Here is a 22,029-nt window from a genome sequence, read left to right as displayed (position 1 = left end):
GTATAGCGCCAAAATGTGCACTCGCGCTTACATCCAAACACAACAATACTGTGTGTTTCCTATTCAATTACGCAGCTGTCCTAAAATTCCGTCTCAGCACCTTCTCGCATTTTCTATTCCACCGCTCATACCTGCGGGTTATATACGCATGTGTGTGGGATGTTTAAGTGCAGTATTAGAGAGGTAGAGAGAACAAAAAGTGCGCCTGTGTACAAGAATAAGAGCAAGAAATGGGAACAAGATGAGAACAAGTAAGTGAGGAAGGGCCGAGCGAAAGAGATGGTTTCTCTGGCCTGTCTCTGCACCTCTTTCAACCTGCTCAGTGAGCCGTGAGCTTGGCCTTGTAAACTGCAGTCTGACTTGATTACTTTGTCAGTCTTCTATGTAAGTGGCTTTTGCTTGCCGCGCGAAATGGGCAAACATGCCCGACGGAGAATAAGATGTGAGGTGAGGCGAGGGGAGAAGCTCAAACAAAATGAGAGGAAATTGTATTCTGAAATGCGGGTGAATAATGGAGCATTGGTGTCCATGTAAACTTTTCGAAAACGACGCAGAGTTTGCTGTACTCACCCTGTGTCGGCTATAGAGGGTGCTATTGTGAGGTTTAGAAAGATATAGAACCAATATACATACAATAATTACTTTGCCATGCACTATCATGGCATTAATAGGTCTGGCCAGTGGAACTGAATTTTTTAGATTTGAAACGCATCCCCGATAGTCAGAGTGGTGGCCCTGGATGACATCAACATTTTTCCATCCTCTGATTGGTTGGTTGGAGCAAAATTTGTTGCAGCAGATTTCAATCAGCAAACCACATCTGCACACATTAATGAGTAATGGTTATGTATTTGTCATGTAATGAGATAACTATTGATTCTAAACTGGTCTTGACATGGCACAATGTCAGCTAATTGTTTTTACTATTCCAGCATGCTATGGTGGGTGATAAAGTCGGCACCCCAAAGAAGGCCCAGGTAGCAAATGTACTTGCCACCATCGGTATTCCTTGTATTCACAATCTTGATGTAAATTCTATCCACATCCAAAATGAGCAACTGTGACTCACTATTACTCCCTGAGGTACAGAATTGTACCATCAGACATGGCAAGCATGGGCAGAATGCCAACTTCAGCATATTTGCCTGCAGCACAACACAATGAATAAAATAACAGGGAAAATGTTTAGAAATAAAATACTTATAAATGGCCGCTTTACGGAGATCGGCTACAATTCAATTTAGCCCAAAGCAAATGTGAAAATGGCCAAAAGATAAGAATATATTGGTTACTTGACAACTTCATGTTTTCTTCTCACCTTTCAAGTAAATAGCACAATGCAAAGAACACGCAGTAAATGTGAAGCAATCTGCTCTTAGCTGGAATTCAATTTTGGTGCTTGCGCTCAATGGGAATGCAGCTACACATTGCCACCCTGAGGCCAACTTTGGTATGAGACTGACGCTTACATACTGGTGCACACACTTTTTCCATATACAGTAAAACATTAAATCTGAGACATAAGCGTTCTAAGGTTGGGGGTTGGATGGACTACAGCATTTCCTGTATGAGGTTAACGGAAGACTCCCAATTGTGAATAAGTGGGAATGTGAGTGTGAATTGTTTGTGTCCTGCAATTTTGCAATTGCTTGGTGTACTCACCCTCTCACCCAAAATCATCAGCTGTAATTTTATTCTTTTAAATAAATATAAAGTAGGCTTGTGCTAAAACACACGCATCGATTAATTCTAATGCTATGTATGCTTCCTGCTCTGAGACGTTCAACATAAACATTGTGACTACAAGCTATTTCAGGAGTGGCCTTTGACTCCCACTAAAGCGCATTGTGCAGCTGTTCTGAGGGGATTTGCTGGCGATGTGCACTTGTGTGATTTGAAGCTTTTTGTTTATTTTTAATATTGTGCATGCTCCAAAAGTAGTTGTTTTCTTACCTCGATGCAAAGATGGAAACGCCAAACAAAGCCCGTGATGCTCCTGATGTTGATAGACAGCAATATGATGAGCTTTGCTGCAGAGAACCAAGGCTATGTGGAGGCCAGTGACAGCAGCTGGACAGGTCATTAAAAAATACACATTCTTGGTACAAGCAAAAGTCACAATGTGCCTGTTCTTGCAAAAGTCAGCGCTGAGTTATTGATCTCAAGTCACGGCAAATGAATGTACATAGTGCAGGTATAAATCAAGGGTTTAGCAAACTTTGAAATAATGTTTTGCTCTTTATTTTCTTAAATAAACAAAATTTAAATGAATGCAAAAGCCCTGATGTTTTTTTACCGGCATATGCGGATGAAAACGAAGCATTGCCTTGTATTTTTTTTTAAAGTGGACATACCACACATTTGTTATCATGAAATATATGGCTTAAGCTATAGTGTTTTGCAGTGATTACCATTTTTTTTCCATGTATAATGCGCCCCCATGTATAATACGCACCCTAAAAATGGCATGTCGATGCTGGAAAAAAGCCTGTACCCATGTATTATACGCACCCAAATTTTGACTCCTACTTAAGTCCGTAAACGTAAAATTATTTCAGAAAAAAGATCATCTTTGGGAACAACCGGATGTTATTCTGCCGGTCAGTATCACTGCGCATGCGCTAACAAACTCGATAGCGAAGAAATGTTTCGGATTTGTGTAGGGTACATTGTGACAGCAAACGAGCAGGTGATCGAGCAAGCGTCTGATACGAGAGCATTGTGTTCGTATGGAGCGTGTTTGAAGTGAACAGCAGAGAAGAAAGCGCATCTGTAATGGCGGCCTCCGTATCATATCCGGATAAAAAAAATATATATATATATATATATATATATTTGTACCCATGTATAATGCGCACCCCAGATTTTAGGACAATAAATTAGTTACATTTTGCGCATTATACATGGAAAAAAACGGTAGTGTGTGCATTGCATTCATTACCGTTCTGAGTATGATGGTTCGTATCTCATCTCGGACCAACCAGTGTGCAATTTAGTCATAATATAATAGTAGGAAAATAAAAATGTTACCATTCATTAAAAGTAAAATATTCTTAAGAAATAAAAATAGTGGACAGGTAGCGACAGGAAAGGGTGTGTGAAAACGGAAGTGACGACATAATAGGGCGGAACAAAGACCAGACAACGTCCACCAATGGCGATCGTTCTTTATCGAGTATGAACATGGCGGCGCTCCATAGTGAGTTTGGGGACCTAGTCCAAATCAAAAAGCAGCTCCTGTCTGTGACATGGCTATGTAAAGAAAGAGGACTTTTACATAGCGCCAAGTGGTAAGACTGATATTTTGTGACTGCCGGGGCGCTGGCGAATTGTCGCCTTCCCAACGCTACTGTGTTGTTGTTTACTTGACTATTAGCTACTTTAGCATGTACTTTAAAAAATATATATACATTCTATATAAAATACGTCGTAGAATCAACCCTACTACACAGAGTGTTGACTGAATTGCTTGCCTGTGAGATGAAGTGCACAAATCGCACGCACGTTAAAGTACTTTAGCGATACAATCATGCGTTATTGTTAAGTAATAATTTCCTTACAAATTAAGTAAAAGCTATGTTTTCTGTATGAATAATTTAGGGCTTCTGAGTTGGCCTTTGCTCTGGATCCTCTTCCCAAAGATGCAATGCCACTACCACATCCCTTTTCAGAGGTTTGTACAGTAAATACTTAATACCCCCAAGGCTATTAATAATAATTGAGAAAAGTAAAAAATAATTTGCTTGTCTTGCACCTACAGGAGGACATACAAGACCTCGATGCACTCACGCTGGCCAAATCCTACTTTGATTTAAAAGAGTACGACCGTGCTGCCTACTTCTTAAAGGGGTGCAACAGCCAGAAGGCTTACTTTCTCTACATGTATTCACGTTATCTGGTAACACTGGCGTCAATGCTCACCGGGTTGACATTTTTACATAACTGAACTGAAGGCATTCTTTGTTTTTGTTTGCAGTCTGGTGAGAAAAAGAAGGATGATGAGACAGTTGACAGCCTAGGTGAGGACTAAGAGAGAATGCAAGTGTTGAACTCTAAAGGCTAACATACCTGTTTTTAGGTCCCCTGGAGAAGGGTCAAGTGCGCAATGAAGCTTTGCGAGAACTAAGGGTGGAGCTGAGTAAGAAGCACAGTGCTGGAGAGTTGGATGGTTTTGCCTTATACTTGTAAGAAATAGTCTTATACTTTTTAACAGATGTAGTGTAAAGCAGTTTGTGAAATTATTTTGAAAAATGGATTATCTACGCCAGCAAGAAAAAAAGATATATCTTCCACGAAATGGCAGAAGGTATACGTAATTAACATGTTGATCCACTTACTGTGAAATGGCAGATATGGAGTGGTGCTTCGGAAACTGGATCTTCTAAAGGAAGCGGTGGAGGTTTTCGTGGAGGCCATTCATGCACTTCCTCTTCACTGGGGGGCGTGGTTGGAGCTCAGCAACCTTGTCACCAACATTGACATGGTTCAAAGCTAACTTTTACACTATTCGTCCTGCCACAAGCTAAGTGCTAAACATCTAAAAATCTGTCATCTCGTTCCTCTTGTAGCTAAAGTCTCTGTCTCTGGCTGACTGCTGGATGAAGGACTTCTTCTTGGCTCACATGCACACAGAACTGCAGATGATTAAGGAAGCGCTGCAGAAGTACCAGAACCTCATGGACGCCGGCTTCACCAAGAGCACTTACATCATCTCGCAGATGGCTGTCGCCTACCACAACATTCGAGGTTATTTCAAGTTATAAATACTTTCCTTTCCATCATCTCTGAAACAACTCTCATGTTGGGATACAGTTCTTTTGAGCATTCATTCTTGGGTTGAATGATTTTGAAAAATAATCTAATTGAAGCTCTCCTTTGGGCCTGTTTTTTTTTTTTTTTTTTTTTTTTAATTGTGACATTATTACAGATATTGACCAGGCGGTGGCTCTGTTCAACAAGCTGAGAGAAAACGATCCCTATCGCATTGACAACATGGACACTTTTTCCAACCTGCTCTATGTCAAAGTGAGGCCTTTATAGGACTGAAGTGGAGGCCATTGTTTCAGTTTATGTATTAAGAAGGTAAACATTTCTTCTGTGTGCTTCCACAGATAATGAAGCCAGAATTGAGTTATTTGGCCCACACGTTGGTGGAGATTGACAAGTACAGAGTGGAGACATGCTGTGTCATTGGTTAGTATTTCTCACAATTGAGAAAACATCTCGGTTGTTTTCAAGTCAATTATTATTATTTTTTTTAACTGGTTTGTTGTGGTAGGTAACTACTACAGCTTGCGCTCACAGCACGAAAAGGCGGCCCTCTATTTTCAGCGAGCCCTTAAACTAAACCCTCGCTGCCTGAGCGCCTGGACCCTCATGGGCCACGAGTACATGGAGATGAAGAATACATCGGCCGCCATTCAAGCTTATAGGTCAGTCCTCGAGTGTTTTGGTGATCACATTCAAGTGAATGTGAGAATATGTTTGTCTTTATCAGACACGCCCTTGAGGTGAACAAGCGGGACTATCGAGCCTGGTACGGCTTAGGTCAGACTTATGAGATTCTCAAGATGCCCTTCTACTGTCTCTACTACTATCGAAAGGCTCACCAGCTCAGGTTTGTATCAGACTATAGTATAATGTTGAAAAAGAAGGTATCTCCATGACTTGTTGCGGTTGCAGGCCCAATGATTCGCGCATGTTGGTTGCACTGGGTGAAAGCTATGAAAAACTATCCCAGACCGCTGAAGCCAAGAAGGTAGTTTACCATATAAAAGTACAGTATTCTTTCCTTGCTTATTTACAAGAAGACACGCATGTTTATGTTTTCGTTTTAGTGTTACTGGAGGGCGTACTCTGTTGGCGATGTAGAGAAGATGGCGTTACTCAAACTGGCAAAGTAGGTGTCACTGACACTTGTATTGCATCTATAAATGTTGGGTTGTTTCTATGCATTTTTGTTTCCATTGAAGTGGTGGGAAAATATATGTACGTTTTAAATTTGAGATTAAAATTACTCATTTGCTTTACAGATGTAAGGTAAGAAGGGCATCAAATAAATGGGTATATTAGAATCGTAGCACTGCAATAAATTATTAGTTGTCAGTGCTATGAAGCTTAGCAGTTTTATCTAACAGTATTGTTAACATGTGAAAAATGCAAAATGTGAACATTTGTTTCATTCAGGCTCCATGAACAGCTGAATGAAAATGATGAGGCAGCCCAGACTTACATGCTTTACACCCAAGATGTCTTCTCCTGTAAGGTACGTTGTTTTTTTTATAAGTAAACTTCATGCTCTATTCACAGGTCTGTAGAAAGAACCTTTATGGAGTTTTTGAAATAGCTGGTGTTCCAATAACTCTTTTTGAAATTAATGTTATTCACGCAGGAACAGTTGGAGCATACTGAAGTCAGCTCAGCCCTCAAATACCTCGGTCAGCACTATTTCAAGAACAAACTGTACGACGAGGCGTCTCTCTGTGCCCAGCGCTGCTGTGACTACAATGATGTGAGCTTCATTGTGCAGATTTTCTCAGCAGTCTGGAAATGTAATTTTATGTGAGAGTGCGCTAATCGCATCGCATGTATACTTACAGGCACGAGAAGAAGGGAAAGCTCTCTTAAGGCAAATCTCTCAGGTGAGAGATCAAGCGGAGACTCCGTCATGCGATCTGTTTGCGCCGCTCTCCAACAACACGACACCTGTTAGGAGGCTGTCCCCACTCACGGTCATCTCCTTCACACCCTAACACTCGCTACTGTTTAGGATTTGTGGCCTTTTTGCGAGGATTATTTAAACTGCATTAAAAAAAAATTGATGGGAAAAAGTTTAAGCGCTGAGATGCTGTTTAAAAAATGGATGTTACGTACCGTGTTGGAAATGTGCTGAAACATGAGCGAAACTAAACCACTTCTGTCACATTCAAGAACTTTTAAACAGACATAATAAACTTTGATACAATATGCTGTTACATAGCATATGAAGAACTTGTGAAATTTTTAGTTCAAACCCACACCTCCCTTGGTAAATACACTTTTTTTCAAAGTTTCATACTTGACTGAATATTAGAACTGTATTGGAGATAAACCCAATAAAATAACAAAACGCACACGCATGCAAGATTTGCTCCCATTAAAGTAAACCGCTTCAGTACTTGCCACGTAGGCGGCGAAGAGCAGGGACGGGGCTCGGAGGCGGAGACTGCTGGCGTGACCTCAGGATCCGAGAGTAGGGGGTTAATTTAGCATCCGTGGCATTGCGGGTGTTGTATTTCCGCGTCGGCGTGCATGTGGGGAACAAAGAGTGGTAGAAGGCCTTCTTCTGGGGAGGCTTGTTCTCAGAGTTAGTGGCTGCCACGGTGCCACATCCTCGCTTCTTGCAAGAAGTCGGTGTGGCAAAGCCCAAGCGAGGTAGCTGGAGAGGCTGGGCTCCCTGAACCTGGAATTCGGCCTGCGCCTGAACCGGGGTCTCGGCCTTGCGCCTCAAGTCGGCCTTGACAAGTGTCAGGCCGTTCTGCAGTTCCACCAGGATTTGGTCCTAAGAGGAAGTGAGTCAACAGGGTTACACGGGGCAGTGAAGTGTAGTCACCCAAAGGAGTCAGGACAGGAAACCCTCCACACCCTTGAGCACACGAAATTCAACCCATGGTGGTGTTCAGTTAAATCAATTAGTTTTAAAGCTGGTTGTGCAAGGAAGATGTTAGTGAAATTAAAGGAGAGAGAGGGGGGGAAAGAAAACAGAAATTACTTGGAGAACTCCTGAAAGCATAACATACAATTTTTTTAAAAAAAAAGGGACTTGTCAACTCCTCTCAGCTCATCAATACGGCACTAATATTGTTATTGTAAATATGTTGCTGCACGATTTGTGTTCCAGTGCTCAATGATAAGTTTGTTTAAAATATACAATGTGTAATTGTTTATATTTATTTTGTTTTACAGTAAATCTTAACTGGGCCCAACTGTACTGTTTTCCAGACTGTTCCCTCCCACACACTTAACACATTTGAACATCTTTCGAAATATTATCAATTTTAATACAATAAGAAAGCATAAAATGTATTCAAAATATGTCATAATAATCAGAGCAAAAGAACTCATTCCATGTTTTAAGACTGACTTTCTGAAACGTGTTTTTCAGCTACTAAAACAAACTAAAAAATTATGCCCAACAGAAAAATCCAAACTGTGATTGATAATGTATTGAACAAAATACCTGTTTTATTAGTGTTTCATCTGCCGCGGCCAAAGCCTGCCGCAGCCTTTCGCCACTCGTGTTGCGGCAGCAGGCCCGTTCGCCAGACTGCAGGTCTGAGCCGAGCTTCTGTAAATCTGAGCGCAGCTGACGTAGGTTCTGTTGGAATCAGATGCAAAAATTCATGTTGGCAGAGAACGACAATGGTGGTGGATTGAGCTGATGTGGCGGGGCTCCGAACCCTTTGTCCCTCTTCCAGCTTGCGGGCGGCAGCGTTGGTGCCCGCTGAGCCCGGTGTCTCGAGCTGGCTCTTCAGCCGCGACACCTCTGAAATAGCAAGCAGAGGACGGTCATTTGTTTACATGATGCAATAACATTGTTTTAGTGATTGAATAATGTTTTTGTGAGAACCATCTGTTTGAAACCCACAAGGCTACTTACTTCATGTTAAGTTGCTACATAAACATTGGCAAATATAGAGAAGCATGCGCAGTGCCGCTGTTGTCCCCGTGACCTGACTCAAACTAAATGCATACACTAAAATTGTACAGCATACGCGGCTTAGGTCAACTAGTCTATGGTGAGCACAATGAACCTACCTTCCGTCTTTGTGTGCAGCAGAGCACGACACATTTGAAGCTCCTCCTGCAGTCGAGAGCTTTCTTGCTTGGAGCTGACGCGCTCGGACCGCCGAGGCCGCTCAGATTCCGTCTGGGGTGATGAGCTGGGATCTGCCTCGCTAGTCCTCTTCCTATCCAGGGCAGCAGACAATTCTTCAATCTGCTCATCACGCTCCTACGTCAGAGTACGGTGTTAATGAATTCCAACATTCGACACCTTTAAGGTTAGAGATCCTCCCAGCGCAGGTTTACAACAGTCACCTTTAACTCTTTGCGGTAGAAACTCTTCAAATATTTCTGGAGGATTTGTATTTTGTCCTCGCAGCGCTTTTCAAGTCGATCCTTCTGTGCTTCCAAGAGCTCACTACGGGTCAGGAAGACAAGTTTAATTTAAATAAATAAGTAGACAAATAAACAAATACGGTGACGTCTTCAACACACCTGAAATCGGCCTGCATTGTGTTAATGACCTCCATCATCTCGTTGACAACCTGCTCCCTCACCTCAGCTTCTAGACGTTTTGCATCAGTGTCCTGCAGCGCAGACATGATTATTCACATTTGTTCAAATCCGATGCCTATGTTGTAAAAGTTGTATAATTACATTCTTCTTTATGTAGAAGAAGTTAAACTAAGTATTGTCAACAATTTCCATCCGCGGGACAACGTTCAGGTTTTAAACGCCAACCAACACAATCTACGTATATGCTCCAATAAAGCCAACCTTTACAAAGATAGTTTATATTTATATTACTTTATAGTTTCAGTTTACATTACCTGTTGACACACAGCCATAAATAACGTGACATAAAATGTCTAATGGATTGGCATGACTGTAAAGATTCAAAAGCATCCCCCGATTTCATGCAATGCCTTACCAATGCATTAAACACGGTGGTATCGACATCTTCACCATCGCACTCATCTTCTGCATCATTCTCATTGGCTTGCTCACGCAACAGCGATAGGATTTTGGCCACCCTGTTTTTTGTGGCGGGTGCATGAAGCAGCTAGGGAAAAAAAAAAGAAGAAAAAAAAAGGGGGGGGGGGCGTCGGTTTGTGTCTAATGAACAAAAAAAATGGTCCAAATATAGATGGTTACTTGGGATGCAATAGCCGAGAACTTGAGAGCTTGGAGAGTCTCATCGTATATGGAGGCACACGTGTTAATGTTGACCACCATGCTGGATGTTCCTCTGCCACAGAAGAAGCCCTGAAGCACCCGGGTCAGCTTGCTGTCTCGGAAGGGCACCACTTGAGGTGGTCGTGACCTGCAAATATTTTTCAATTCATTCAATGCAAAAAGAATGATGATATTTTTGATTCGACTAAAAAAAGGCCCTGACAGATGGCCGGTAACAATGTTAACTAAACTGATTCATACAGAGTATAGTTGAGTGCATACTTGTTGGTCTGGTTGTGCCTCAGGGCAGCAATACAACGCCCTAGAGTAAGGAGGGAGGTGTTTATGTTGTTTGCTTCCTTCATCCGTTCGCCGCTGCGCTGCTCTTTACAGCGTTCCGAGCCGGCTAGATCACACACCGTCAATCTATAAGGTGCCCACAAAAAAAGTTGATGAGTAAAGCAACTAGAGGAAAAAGACCGATAAAAATACATCTAAAAAAGGAAATATTGGAGGACACCCAAATATGGTCTCAAGTGGTCCACTTACTCGCTGATGTGCATGTTCTGACCCGATTCTGCATCTGGGCGGATGTGCAGAACTCGAACAGAGAAAATGCAATGGCTGACAAAATGCAAGATGGGGTTAAATTCAAAACATCGATAACAGTAACACTTAAAACAACTGGAAAGCTTCTTACCTACGACTGGAGTTTTGGTTGAGATGTGTGCTGGCAAAACTTTGGTTACGCTGTCCGGTTCGCAGAATCTTCCAAGCTTCCTCTGCACTGCGGACCTGAACCCACGTGAGGCCTGACACAAACAGTGGACGTAGTAAAGATTAATATACATTATCAGAAAAAGCATGGAAATCCTACAGCAAACCTAACCACAACACTGGCACCACACTATCATGAGAGCCAAAAAGAACTCTCTTTATAATGCTCATCATCCTATTTGCATCGCCGTCAATTACCCTTCACGTAGGGATTGCCATGTTGGTCGTCGCTCAGACGCAGCGTGATCCTCTTTCTCGGCTGCAGAGAGGGGCTGCCGTCCAGCAAGTCGTACAGGAACTCATTGTAAATCTCGTAGAAGGACACCCAGATGGAGAACTGCAGCCCTTTCTCAAGGTCGCCTCCACCGCTGTGTGAGAGGCCGTCGGGCTCCAAACAAACACTTTCGCAGTCTGCAGAACGAGAGTGCGCGTACTGTTTGAAGCATTTACCTTCAACTATACTTGAGTATAATACTTCAAAATATGTCTTACTTACCTTCCATTTGGGTAGCAATGTGGCTGGTAGAAGAAAGTCCTCCAACGCCGCTGTCCCACGTTGTCGTGTTGCCACCTCTATAAGAATTCGGGTTTTCATCCTGTATCGCACAAAAATGAATAATTTTATATGTGCAGCTAATCAGTGACATATACTGTACTTCCTGGACTGGGGCTGTTGTATTTACCTCTTTGAGCAGGGTGTTTCTGCGTATTTCCTCCACCCTGACCTCAGAGGGCTCCAGATGTCTCACGTCCTGGTACAAGACAGGCTTCAGGTCCATAGCGCCATACAGACGACCTTGCAGTTTTTGAAATAGAGACACTAAAGCTCTGGGTAGGAGCCCTGCATCGCGGCCCCTGCCTGCAAAGAAACAACAAACATATTTCGTAACAGTTTAAGATTTATTCTCACTTCAATAAATAATGAATGTTGGGAATTTTGAGCCGAGTATAGCTCAAAGCAAGACATCATCTCACCTTGAATAGTGTAAGTCTTTCCCGAATTGGTGACACCGTATGTATAGAGAAGTCTGTTCTCTCCCTGGAGAACACTTTTGACCATCTCCTTCATGGTGCACTCATAAAAATCTTGCTGCGTTGTCTCTGGTCCACAAATCTTATACAAACAGATCAACAGGACCATGTTATAGATCTTGTATTGGATCCGATTAGACGTGTACAAGAGCGTCTACGTCTGAGCGATAAATCAATTTAGTCCAGTTGACTTCACACCTTGGTGAAAGTGAACTTGTGCATGCTTGGGGAGATGCCCCTCTCGGCGACCTTCATGTTTTGCGAGCAGCTGGGAGCTCTGAGTAGCAGAGTCTCTTCATCTTGTACTTCCACACATTCCTGCAGGAAGGGCACATTTAGAGAAGCACCACAGGCATAACTGAGAAATTAGATGGATCAAAAATTGGACCTGGTCCTCGCTCTTTTCTCGCTCGACCTCGGTGAGGGGTCGAATGCGAAGGAAAACGTTCACCCTCTCTGTGTCGCCTTTGTCAACGCTTCCCTGCTTCATCACTGCAGGTTTCCAAGCCAATTCCTGAAACAAGAATACATCAGGACATATCAAGATTTATTTATCGTCACGAGCAGTTTGATAATTAACCTATTCAACAAGTTAGTAAACTGCATCGGGGTACATTTTGCATTTAACCACTTAGAATGAAATCAAACCACACAATGAAAACACTAAAGACTTATGAAGATAATCCTTACGGGGCCCGGTGATATGAGAGAGAGCTCAGGCAGACGCGGCATGCCCGATCCTCTATAGTCGGCTGCTGTGGACTCAAACACAGCCATATCTTCCCCGTCATCAAAAGGGGACGTACAGGTCGAATACAAAAAACCCGCCATTGACCTGTTGCAAAGACAAAAATGGAGGTCAAGTTACATGGATGCAAAAATAGTGCCTGAACAATTGAGGGTCTGTCTTACCTGCTGACACACACATTGTAGAGCACATTGCTCAACTATATACGTACATTGAAATTGTTATTAAACCTACTTGAACAGTATGCAACTCATTACAAAGGTAGTATAGGTAAGGGTGTGTCAAGAAAGACAATTCTTTTGCAGTGTGGGTGTTGCTTGAGTTGCCCAACAGGAAGGATTTCTCAAACCGGTCCCACGTCGTGAGAAATAAATATTAAAAAGAAAATGCTACTTCGCCAAATTACAAACATTAGCTGAAATGTCACTTTTTGCGTGTTGCCTCGGTAGCAACTTTCAGCTGGAGTTCCTACGTATATGACAATTAGATACAAATATGTGAAATAAAATTGTCAAATCCTATGCAGGTGGGGAAAACATGGTTTAAAATATAATTTGATGCAATGCCACACCTAAGTAAGTTTTAGTTTGCATACTTATAGTGTCGTCTTTGTTGTTGTGAACCTACCTCGTTTGCAAAAGGTTCAAGGGACACTTGCTCTCCGAAGATTTGAAGCAGTCGCAACTGTAAAATCGTTAAATCCGGCAAGATTCAAAATGATCTTCAAGTATGAAAGATCACATTAACGTGAACATCGCCTCCCGAGTTTTGGGGAAATCTAAACACTCAGTGATAAGATTGCCGTTCGATCTTCATCCAACGCCTTAGAAAAGCAGGAGGCAATGAAGCAAATTTGAGTTTGAATAAGGCACCAACTGTGGGGCCACTCGTTGATTGGCTACTGATCATTGAGCTCTGCTCTGATTGGCCAATACGAATTCTGTAGGTAGGGCCTATGAAACATTCCTTCCCAAACAAGTCACGCGTTATAAACGTTCCAGTCATAAGTTGACACGTTCTGCGTTTTAGTTTACCATACAAGACAGAATATGCATTACGTGTAGACGAAACGCAGTTCATAATTGAGACAAACTATAAAATAGTGTTTGTTGAGTGTGGCAAATTGGTCCACTTACAAATTATTAAAATAAACATGCTGTACTGTATTTTGTGTTAGAGATAGCTTAACTACAACAGTGTGTAGCTGTTTCATTCTAAAAATATACAACATTTTGGTAGTAAGCCTCTCACAACCCGTACATGACTCATCCCAACTTTTTTATTTTACAGATCAAGTCAATTTCTTTATTTTAACAATACAGTACAGGATTAAATAACCCACTGTCAGTTTAAATTGATACATCTTTAGTATTTGTAATCATACTGGCCTCAATCTACTGATCATCTGTTGATTGTATCAAGTCAACAAACCAAGAAAATTTGTGCAGGACTATCATCCACAAAGGTAACTCATTGAATGCTGAGTTGGTTGTGTGAATTTTGGAGCCTTTGTTTCTGCACGCTGTGCTGAACTCCATAAGAAAAGTAGATGATTAAACCTGTTTGACAGAAAAATAATCTGTTATGTTGACCATCTATTCTGATGAAGACTTAAGTCTATTGTAGTAGCACCAAACCGTCCATCCCCACTCTATAACGTCTATGTGTGGTTAAAAGACATAAAAGATATCGACGAAAAATGAAAAAAATCAGTGTGGGGACAGTTTGGTGCTGCTACACTATCTTCACATACCTATGGCCATCCACACCATATAGCGTATCCATGTGTCTGATCCCAATTGAACCATTAAGTAAATATTGATCAAGGTGCTCAAGATAGGAAGCACCGGCACAAAAGGAACCTGTGTATGCAAAAGAACAGAAAACGGTGAGAGAGTAAAGCACAGTACCGTATTTTCCGGACAATAAGGCACAACTAAAAACGTAAAATTTTCTCAAAAGCCGACAGTGTGCCTTATAGTCCGGTGCGCCTTATATATGGACCAAATTCCTAAATTTAAAGTGGCCCAAAGCATTGTGTCATGAAATCAATCATACGTGGCCCGCTGAAGACTATGAATCATGAATCAAAAAGACTATGGATCTTTATTTTTATTATTATTTATAAAGTAATTTGTTGCGTCTGAAGTTGAAATAAAAAAGATAAAATGGAGAATGATTTGATTTGGATTAGAAATGGTGCGCCTTATAGTCCGGTGTGTCTTATATAGGGACAAAGTTTTAAAATGGGCCTTTCATTGAAGGTGCGCCTTATAGTTCAGTGCGCCTTATGGTCCGGAAAATACGGTAGTACCGAGAAGCTTTGCCTATCACAGAAAAGTCGGTTCACATGTTAATTTGAGCTGCAGTATCTGGAGGTCTAAAATTTATTTTGGACTGAAAACGTCATGTTCACTGTGACTCACTAATTGAAACTATTATTGCACCATCTTTGTGATCTTAACTTGTGTTGTGAAGTATTGTGGTTCATGAAGATAACGTGCCATAAAAGCAGCACGTGTTGTGCTCTGCGGTTGTCTCCAAATGATGAGAACAACGAGGCTCAGAATCGCTGTGACTGCAACAACACAGAGCACGCTCCACCACTCCGAGGACTGCAGCGAGGTCGTAGCTTGGGATACGACAAGACTCAGAGTAGTTGCTAAAAATACTGGGATGGGGAAAAACGTAAGCTTAAATAATGACAACAGAAAACAGTCATAAGCATCCTAAAAACAACAGAGTAAGATAATGGAATATAACTAGAAATAAATAGAACAGAACAAATAGAGCACTCACTGATACAAACCGTCAAAACAGACACATTTTTTGATGTCCGTGCTGTGCAGTGTGAATGAGGAAAAAAGAGTCCACTGACTGTAAATGGCTCTTCTTTGTTGTCAGCAGTGATGTCCACTTGGTATCTGTACAGGTGAGGACATACTATAAGAACAAATTACCGTTTTTTTCCGTGTATAGTGCGCCCCCATGTATAGTACGCACCCCTAAAAATGGCATGGTGATGCTGGAAAAAAGCTTGTACCCATGTATAATACGCACCCAATTTTTATGATTTTTTTTTAAAAAAAAATTATTTTTTTTTTTTTTTTTTTTAAGTCCCAATGATCGTCACACACGCAGGGAGAAAATGGGTCCCATTTTTATAGTCTTTGGTATGGTCTTAACTAGGCTGGATGTAATTTTTTTTTTGGCGTTGATTTCTCCGACTGCCCGTAAACGCACCACCGCGCTCCGTGCGCATGGAGCGTGTTTGAAGTGAACAGCAGAGAAGAAAGGAAAAAGGCAAAGTGTTGTGAAATAAAATATTACCTGTAATACGGATTTAGGTAGAGAACTGAACTCTCGCTCTTTATATAGCTGACGTGTCTTGCTCATCCGTTCTGCGCATCTGTAATGGCGGATATCCGGTTTGCGTGTGTGCGAGAGAGAGCGAGAGAGAGAGTGCGCGAGAGAACGCTCAACCGTAGCGCGCCGCCGACCGCCCAACTGCACCGGGCAGGTCGATTATTGTGACAGAGCCGTCGCTGAAATTTAGAAGATATTTTTAAAGTCCTGATGTACTTTCTAAAATTTAAGTGGACCTCAGTGCGCACTGCGCAGGGAGCTTAATTTGGTGCGGTCGCGCAACCGCAGCGCGCCGGGCGCTCACTGTCGCATTGCTTAAAGAGTGCCTTTGTGTTTTAGGATGAACAGCAGAGACCAAAGGAACAAGGCAAAGTGTTTTGTTATTTGCTGATTGAAACTGCTAATTAAACTGTGAATTGAAACTAATAGGAAGAAAACAACTCTCGCTCTTTATATAGCTGACGTGTCTTGCGCATCCGTTCTGTGCATTTTATTTCACAACACTTTGCCTTTCTTCTCTGCTGTTCACTTCAAACACGCTCCATGCGACCGCAATGCTCTCGTATCAGACGCTTGCTCGATCACCTGCTCGTTTGCTGTCCTGTGCGCGCACGAAGCGCGGTGGTGCGTTTATGGGCAGTCGGAGAAATCAACGCCAACAAAAAAAATTACATCCAGCCTAGTTAAGACCATACCAAAGACTATAAAAATGGGACCCATTGCCTCCCTGCGTGTGTGACGATCATTGGGACTTAAAAAAAAAAAAAAAAAAAATTAAAAAAAAAAAAATTTTTTTTTTTTTTTTTGTACCCATGTATAATGCGCACCCCGGATTTTAGGACAATAAATTAGTAAAATTTTGCGCACTATACACGGAAAAAAACGGTAGATTTAATTCAATAAATCAAACAACTGAACTATAGTGATTAAAAAAAGGTCACATTTTAAGTCATATAATTTTTTTGCACGGGGTCCCAAAAGTCACTTCCTTTTTCCCAATGCATTCCAGGAATGATACGGGAAGAGGTGAGGCAAAGTCAAACAAACCTGAAAACACTCAAATTACCTTAAAATGAGAATACAAATGGCAACAAGGGTGTAGGCAAACAGGGTTCCAATGGACATCATGTCAACCAGCGCCTTCAGGTCAAATAATAATGCCATGATGGCTGCAAAATCATGGGTACAAGAGAGTATATTAGAATATTAAGTCACACTTGCAATTTTAGTTATTGTTGTTGTTGTTGTTACCCGCGACGACACCCGAAGCCAGAGTAGCAATGACAGGACTTTGTCTCTCACTCATTTTGCTGAGATGGCTGAAGAGAAGGCCATCCCTTGCCATTGCAAAAAGCACTCGGGGCATAGGAAACATTGATCCCAAGAGGCTGGGGTGTAAATTAAAACTGTTTTGATCAAATAATAATAAAAAACATGATCGCCCCATAAACAGTGAGTTGAACTGGACTGTTCTGGCTGTCTTAAAAGATGTTTTCGACCCCCATCTGAACAGGCTTCTTCAGTTCATGAAGCAAGGCCCACAAGCAGACCTAGGATTTTTTTTCCCTAAATACCCAAAAATCAATTGGCCTGGCTTGAAATATGCCCTAAGCCAGGAAACTCCCCCCACCCCCACCCCACCCTTCTTAGATTTGCAGGTGATTGAACCAGAAAAGTCCAGCTCCAATCGATTCAATGCCCTGAGGATAAAATGACCTGGATGAATTATAATATTCACTGGCACCTATTGGCTGACAAAAGAAAACAGATGAACAACCAACTGGAGCGAAATTCAGACGATCAATGTGTTCATACCTTGTTGACAGTGCACAGAGAGATCCCACTGCCACGGCATACTTCGCAGGGTCCCAGCCCACATATGTAAAAGCCGCGGGGAGTGGGCTATGAACACTGAGCAAATAGTATGGCATCATTAAAGTAAGGGCGGCGGACACGCCAAAATAAGCCATGAAGCAAATGAGAAGGGAGGCCACAATTCCAAGTGGGATTGATTTCTGGGGGTTCTGAACCTCCTCTCCTAAAGAAACAAGAGAACACATTGAATTTTAATTTTACTAATGTGACATTTTGCACCATACTATCATTTTACCTGTTGTGGCAATGCAGTCAAAGCCAACAAATGCGTAAAAGCAAGTCGCTGCTCCTGCCAATGTTCCATCAAAGCCAAAAGGGAAAAATCCACCATTTCCAAAAGTCATGGTTTCATTTAATGATATGTTTCTGTAGCATAAAGAAAGGAAGCCATGAATGTCATGTACAGTACAATATTAAACACAGGCAAGTAAACTAATAAATATAGTATTATAACACAAGTGCAGCTACAATAGGTCCAACTATAGCGGGAAGACCTCCTACAAAATTTCTGAGATTTGTCTCTGCTTTTATATTATGTCCAGTCATCGATGTAGTATTTTAGAGAAGCTGAAAAGCAAGATGCATACCCATGTGAACTTTGTAGATGTTCTTCATCAATGTACCAGTTGTTGAGATCTCCCTTTAGGAAGCCAGTGAGAATAACAAAGAGCAACACTATAATATTGACTGCTGTGAAAATTTTGTTCACGATGGCAGACTCTTTAACACCGAATGCAAGAATACCTAGATGGGAAATCGCACAGTCAAGAGAAATGTTCAAAGAGGTTTCTATCAATACTACGGTTAAAACATGCCTGCCAAGAGAATAATGAGGCCAGCTGCAAAGAAGTCTGGATAAGGAGCTAATCCTGGCATGTCCATGGCAGCTTGTTTTCCCAGTGAATTGGCAATGACATTTCCAATGAGGTCATCAAAAGTTCCACTCCATGCTCTGGCCACACTTGATGTCCCTAAATACAACAAATATTTTTCAAAATAGTTTCTTAGAAAAATAATCTCATGAACGTTAGAATGACCTTGCATTGTTAAGAATATTGTATATTTTGATTGTATCTCTGGCCAACATTGAAAATGAAAATGAAACTGAAAATACACTGACTTGCTATTTCTTAAACCACTTTCTTTAAACCATCAGTACCATCGAGATGAGTAAAAAAAATACATAACTGATTTATGAAACAAATTTTGAAGCTTCATTTTCTCATCGCCAAATATATGGATGGTTGATTGAACAGTACCATTGAGATGAATAAAAAAAAACACAACTGGTTCATGAAACAAACTTGAAGCTTCGTTTTGTCATCGCCAAATATATGGATGATTGATTGACTGACTGACTGTACTTACCAATGACATAAGACAGGAGAAGGTTCCAACCAGTAATAAAGGCCCATATCTCGCCCACTGTCACATAGGTGTAGAGGTAGGCAGAACCGGTCTTGGGAACCCGAGCTCCAAATTCAGCATAGCACAGTCCCGCAAAGACCGAGGCTATGGCCGCTATCAAGAAGGAGATGATGATACTGGGCCCGGCCACAGTTCTGGCCACCTCTCCGGACAGCACATACACGCCAGCCCCTAATGTGCTGCCCACTCCCAAAGCCACAAGGTCAAGGGTCGTCAGGCAGCGGCGGAAGTTGGACACCTCTCCCTCAGGCTCCAGAGGTTTCCTACGTGATAAGCTCTGGAGAAATCGCAGGATCTTTGCACCAGACATCCTAGTGAAGCACTATGATATAGGATGTATAAGATCATGATAATGCATAAAAAATACAAAACAAACAGTCTGACACAGCCCAGGACTGTGATGAAAAGTGTATAAATATCACATCACTAGCAGAGCTAAAGGGAGGGCCACGGGGGCACTGCCACCCCCAGATAATTGACTTTTGGATGTTTTATGATTTTTGCAAAACTTTTTTCCCACATTCCTCTGCCCCTGCAGAACACATACTGAATCTTTACCAGCCTTTTTTCTTTTCAAGAACTTTTGGGATTTGTTAAAAAAGAAAATGGTGGTCCACTTGAGAAAAAAATCCTTGGCCCCTCTATATGGCTCCTCCTGAGAAAAAAATCCCATCTCTGCTAGTAATTATTAGACTGAATAATAAATGGTCAGCCATTTGTGACAAAATAATTAGATGTAGATGAATTTTTGAGATCAGAATTGATCAATCAACCAAATGGCCTGATCAAAAATGTACACACCCTTGAATGTTTTTCCTGACAATAAATAGTCCACACATTTTGACACACACTAGTTCAAATGTATATTAAGGGTAATATTCCAAACTTTAAATTTGATTTACTGTAATTAGTGCATAAATAGTGGAGCTCTTGAGAGACTGCACGATTAATCCAGCGTTGTACATATCAAACCATGGGCAAAACAAAATAAGGGTAGTTTAGCAATTGGGAAAAAGGACAAAAAGACATCTGAAAAATGACAATCGGCAGTGGTCAAACTCAAGGTCAAGTATACCGACAAAACTTAATAGTACAATGTTAGACGATCAAGAGTAGACAATAGTAATAAAAAGAAATAATAGCATATCTGAATATTTTTACCCCTAAAAATATTCCCTTACCTTTGCAGGATGAGAGTGACTTTCAAAGTGGTTCAGACTACACCACTTGTGGGAATATGTCAAACCCTTGACTGTGAACTTTTCATTGCACATGTTTTTTTGATGCATGATGTTACATTTCAGACATATGTGTCATTTCTGAGAGCCGGGAGAAGATCCGAATTATTGGCATGTGTAATATTCAGCCATTTCATAACATAATACGATCCAATTATATGAGATGGGTTGCCTAGTATTTGTGTTCCGAGGATTACTAGTAGAAATTGTCAAATGGAGTTTTTTAGAGGCGTTGCCAAATTATTCCTGGCGGATAAATTTATACTTTAATAATTCTCAGTGGGGAAATTGAAATGACTGCAAAGTATGGAAAATATTCTCATCAAAATCTAACATAGGGAAACATTTTAAGCGAGTTTACTAAAAAAGCACTGTTTAGATTCTCAGTGGACACTTCATTAGGAACACTTACACAATTTAAGGAAATCCAATAAAATAACTAAAAATGTTTTTACAAAGATGTTCAGTTTTGGCACGGTCAACGAGTTATTACATTCAACAATACATATTTTTGTGCCTTACACACATCTTAATAGTTCACCCCAAATACTAGGAACATACGCAGGCTCCCACAGCGGCTAATTGTGCGGCACACAGAAGAGTAAGCCGTCGACTAAAATTGTTTTTAGCCGAGACATTTGCTCAGCAACAAAGTGGATCATCAGAGCAGAAGGAACTCTGTTTGGAGAACCTAATGGTACAATCAGCAGGTTCCAGAGATTCACACCACTATGCTGTTATGCAGATTAGAATTGAACCCAAAATAACAAAAGGGGGGAAAATATATTATTTAATACTATTATTGAAATCTTCTCAAAAGTGTCTGGAGATGAGGAGATGAGGAGGAGTGGAGGGTGAGGGGGCTTTATTAGCTGGAGGAAATGGACAAACCTTCTCTCTGTTAATCATTTATCAAGACCACAAAGTAGCCTCAAAAAGTAATTGCCCACTGAATTCATTCCACACTCAGGATATTCTGGTTAAACACCTTTAAATGACTCATTGCAATTCTTTGGCTGAATTTTGTTCCAGTGATCTCAAAGAGATTTGGGTAAGTTCATTTTGGGGATATTTTCCATGTCTGCCTATTTTTTTTTTGTCTTTGTTTGGTTTTATACAATATAATGTTAGTAGTTATTCTGTGCTCTCTAAGGAATTTTGATAAAGATTTTTCAAAGTCATATTTTCACATGTTTTTTAAAAAAGTAAATGGAAAACTTGATGGAACATAAGAATGGAAAATGCCAGGAAGAAAACAAATTCAATATTGCACTCTATGCATTTTTATTTGTGTACACATTATCCTTTTTGTAAACATTGTGTGTTTATGAATAATGCATCCATTGTTTCTCAATCTGAGTCTCTTGCGCACTGGTGAATCTTCATTGGGGTTGTTGTAATCTCTAATAATTGTCATACAAGTCAAAGTTATGTCGATAAATGATGTAGTTACATAAGTATGTTTGTGATTAGCCAAATTTGAGATGTGGCTGTTGAGTTGAAAATCTTGGATAATATCAACTGCTTATTGATCCATACATCTTAATGCCACATTAATTGCTGGTAAGAATTTAAAATTTGAATAAAAGAGCTTTCAAAGGTAAAGCACAGTGTGCGGCAGCCGTT

General features: G+C 41.0%; 3 protein-coding genes across 5 annotated transcripts; 1 reads left to right on the top strand and 2 right to left on the bottom strand.

Annotated features, from left to right (window-relative positions):
• Positions 1-3,116: 3,116 nt before the first annotated feature.
• On the top strand, positions 3,117-6,990 carry cdc23 (CDC23 (cell division cycle 23, yeast, homolog)). The gene is made up of 16 exons (XM_061299713.1): positions 3,117-3,290; positions 3,601-3,673; positions 3,761-3,898; positions 3,977-4,019; positions 4,079-4,184; positions 4,351-4,483; positions 4,569-4,746; positions 4,928-5,025; positions 5,112-5,193; positions 5,279-5,432; positions 5,498-5,617; positions 5,683-5,758; positions 5,838-5,899; positions 6,187-6,265; positions 6,392-6,511; positions 6,600-6,990. The coding sequence occupies exons 1-16, from the start codon at positions 3,178-3,180 to the stop codon at positions 6,750-6,752; spliced, it is 1,728 nt and encodes a 575-aa protein (XP_061155697.1). The 5' UTR covers positions 3,117-3,177; the 3' UTR covers positions 6,753-6,990.
• Positions 6,915-13,373, bottom strand: kif20a (kinesin family member 20A). 3 transcript variants are annotated; one of them, XM_061299711.1, is made up of 19 exons: positions 13,124-13,372; positions 12,439-12,583; positions 12,137-12,262; positions 11,947-12,066; positions 11,692-11,830; positions 11,400-11,575; positions 11,213-11,312; positions 10,915-11,127; positions 10,640-10,751; positions 10,489-10,563; positions 10,222-10,365; positions 9,919-10,087; positions 9,695-9,826; positions 9,259-9,350; positions 9,079-9,181; positions 8,797-8,992; positions 8,439-8,524; positions 8,219-8,356; positions 6,915-7,540 (listed from the first exon to the last, which is right to left on the bottom strand). In XM_061299711.1, the coding sequence occupies exons 2-19, from the start codon at positions 12,577-12,579 to the stop codon at positions 7,151-7,153; spliced, it is 2,652 nt and encodes an 883-aa protein (XP_061155695.1). In that variant the 5' UTR covers positions 12,580-12,583; positions 13,124-13,372; the 3' UTR covers positions 6,915-7,150. The 3 variants fall into 3 exon arrangements, with proteins under 3 accessions (XP_061155695.1, XP_061155694.1, XP_061155696.1); XM_061299710.1 differs by having other exon boundaries at positions 11,213-11,575; positions 13,124-13,373; XM_061299712.1 differs by having other exon boundaries at positions 7,397-7,682; positions 11,213-11,575; positions 13,124-13,373.
• Positions 13,374-13,918: 545 nt separating this feature from the next.
• zgc:175280 (cationic amino acid transporter 2 family protein) lies at positions 13,919-20,413 on the bottom strand. Its single transcript, XM_061300142.1, is given in 12 exon segments — positions 13,919-14,055; positions 14,250-14,358; positions 15,001-15,167; positions 15,296-15,420; positions 16,929-17,031; positions 17,114-17,250; positions 17,678-17,900; positions 17,973-18,103; positions 18,325-18,481; positions 18,553-18,708; positions 19,106-19,487; positions 20,347-20,413. Coding segments are annotated over 11 exon segments (1,815 nt in total). The 5' UTR covers positions 19,476-19,487; positions 20,347-20,413.
• Between the last annotated feature and the right edge of the window lie 1,616 nt (positions 20,414-22,029).

The sequence above is a fragment of the Syngnathus typhle genome, linkage group LG15, assembly GCF_033458585.1.
Source record: "Syngnathus typhle isolate RoL2023-S1 ecotype Sweden linkage group LG15, RoL_Styp_1.0, whole genome shotgun sequence".
NCBI lineage: Eukaryota > Metazoa > Chordata > Actinopteri > Syngnathiformes > Syngnathidae > Syngnathus > Syngnathus typhle.
This window is presented reverse-complemented; position numbering and strand designations above follow the sequence as displayed.

Coding starts and splice junctions, on each gene's coding strand:
- kif20a (XM_061299710.1), bottom strand. CDS start 12,579: ATGGCGGGTTTTTTGTATTCGACCTGTACGTCCCCTTTTGATGACGGG. Junction 11,128..11,212: donor CATTGCTACCCAAATGGAAG/GTAAGTAAGACA, acceptor CTCGTTCTGCAG/ACTGCGAAAGTGTTTGTTTG. Junction 10,752..10,914: donor TGGCAATCCCTACGTGAAGG/GTAATTGACGGC, acceptor TGTTTGTGTCAG/GCCTCACGTGGGTTCAGGTC.
- cdc23 (XM_061299713.1), top strand. CDS start 3,178: ATGAACATGGCGGCGCTCCATAGTGAGTTTGGGGACCTAGTCCAAATC. Junction 4,185..4,350: donor GATGGTTTTGCCTTATACTT/GTAAGAAATAGT, acceptor GTGAAATGGCAG/ATATGGAGTGGTGCTTCGGA. Junction 5,433..5,497: donor GCCGCCATTCAAGCTTATAG/GTCAGTCCTCGA, acceptor TGTCTTTATCAG/ACACGCCCTTGAGGTGAACA.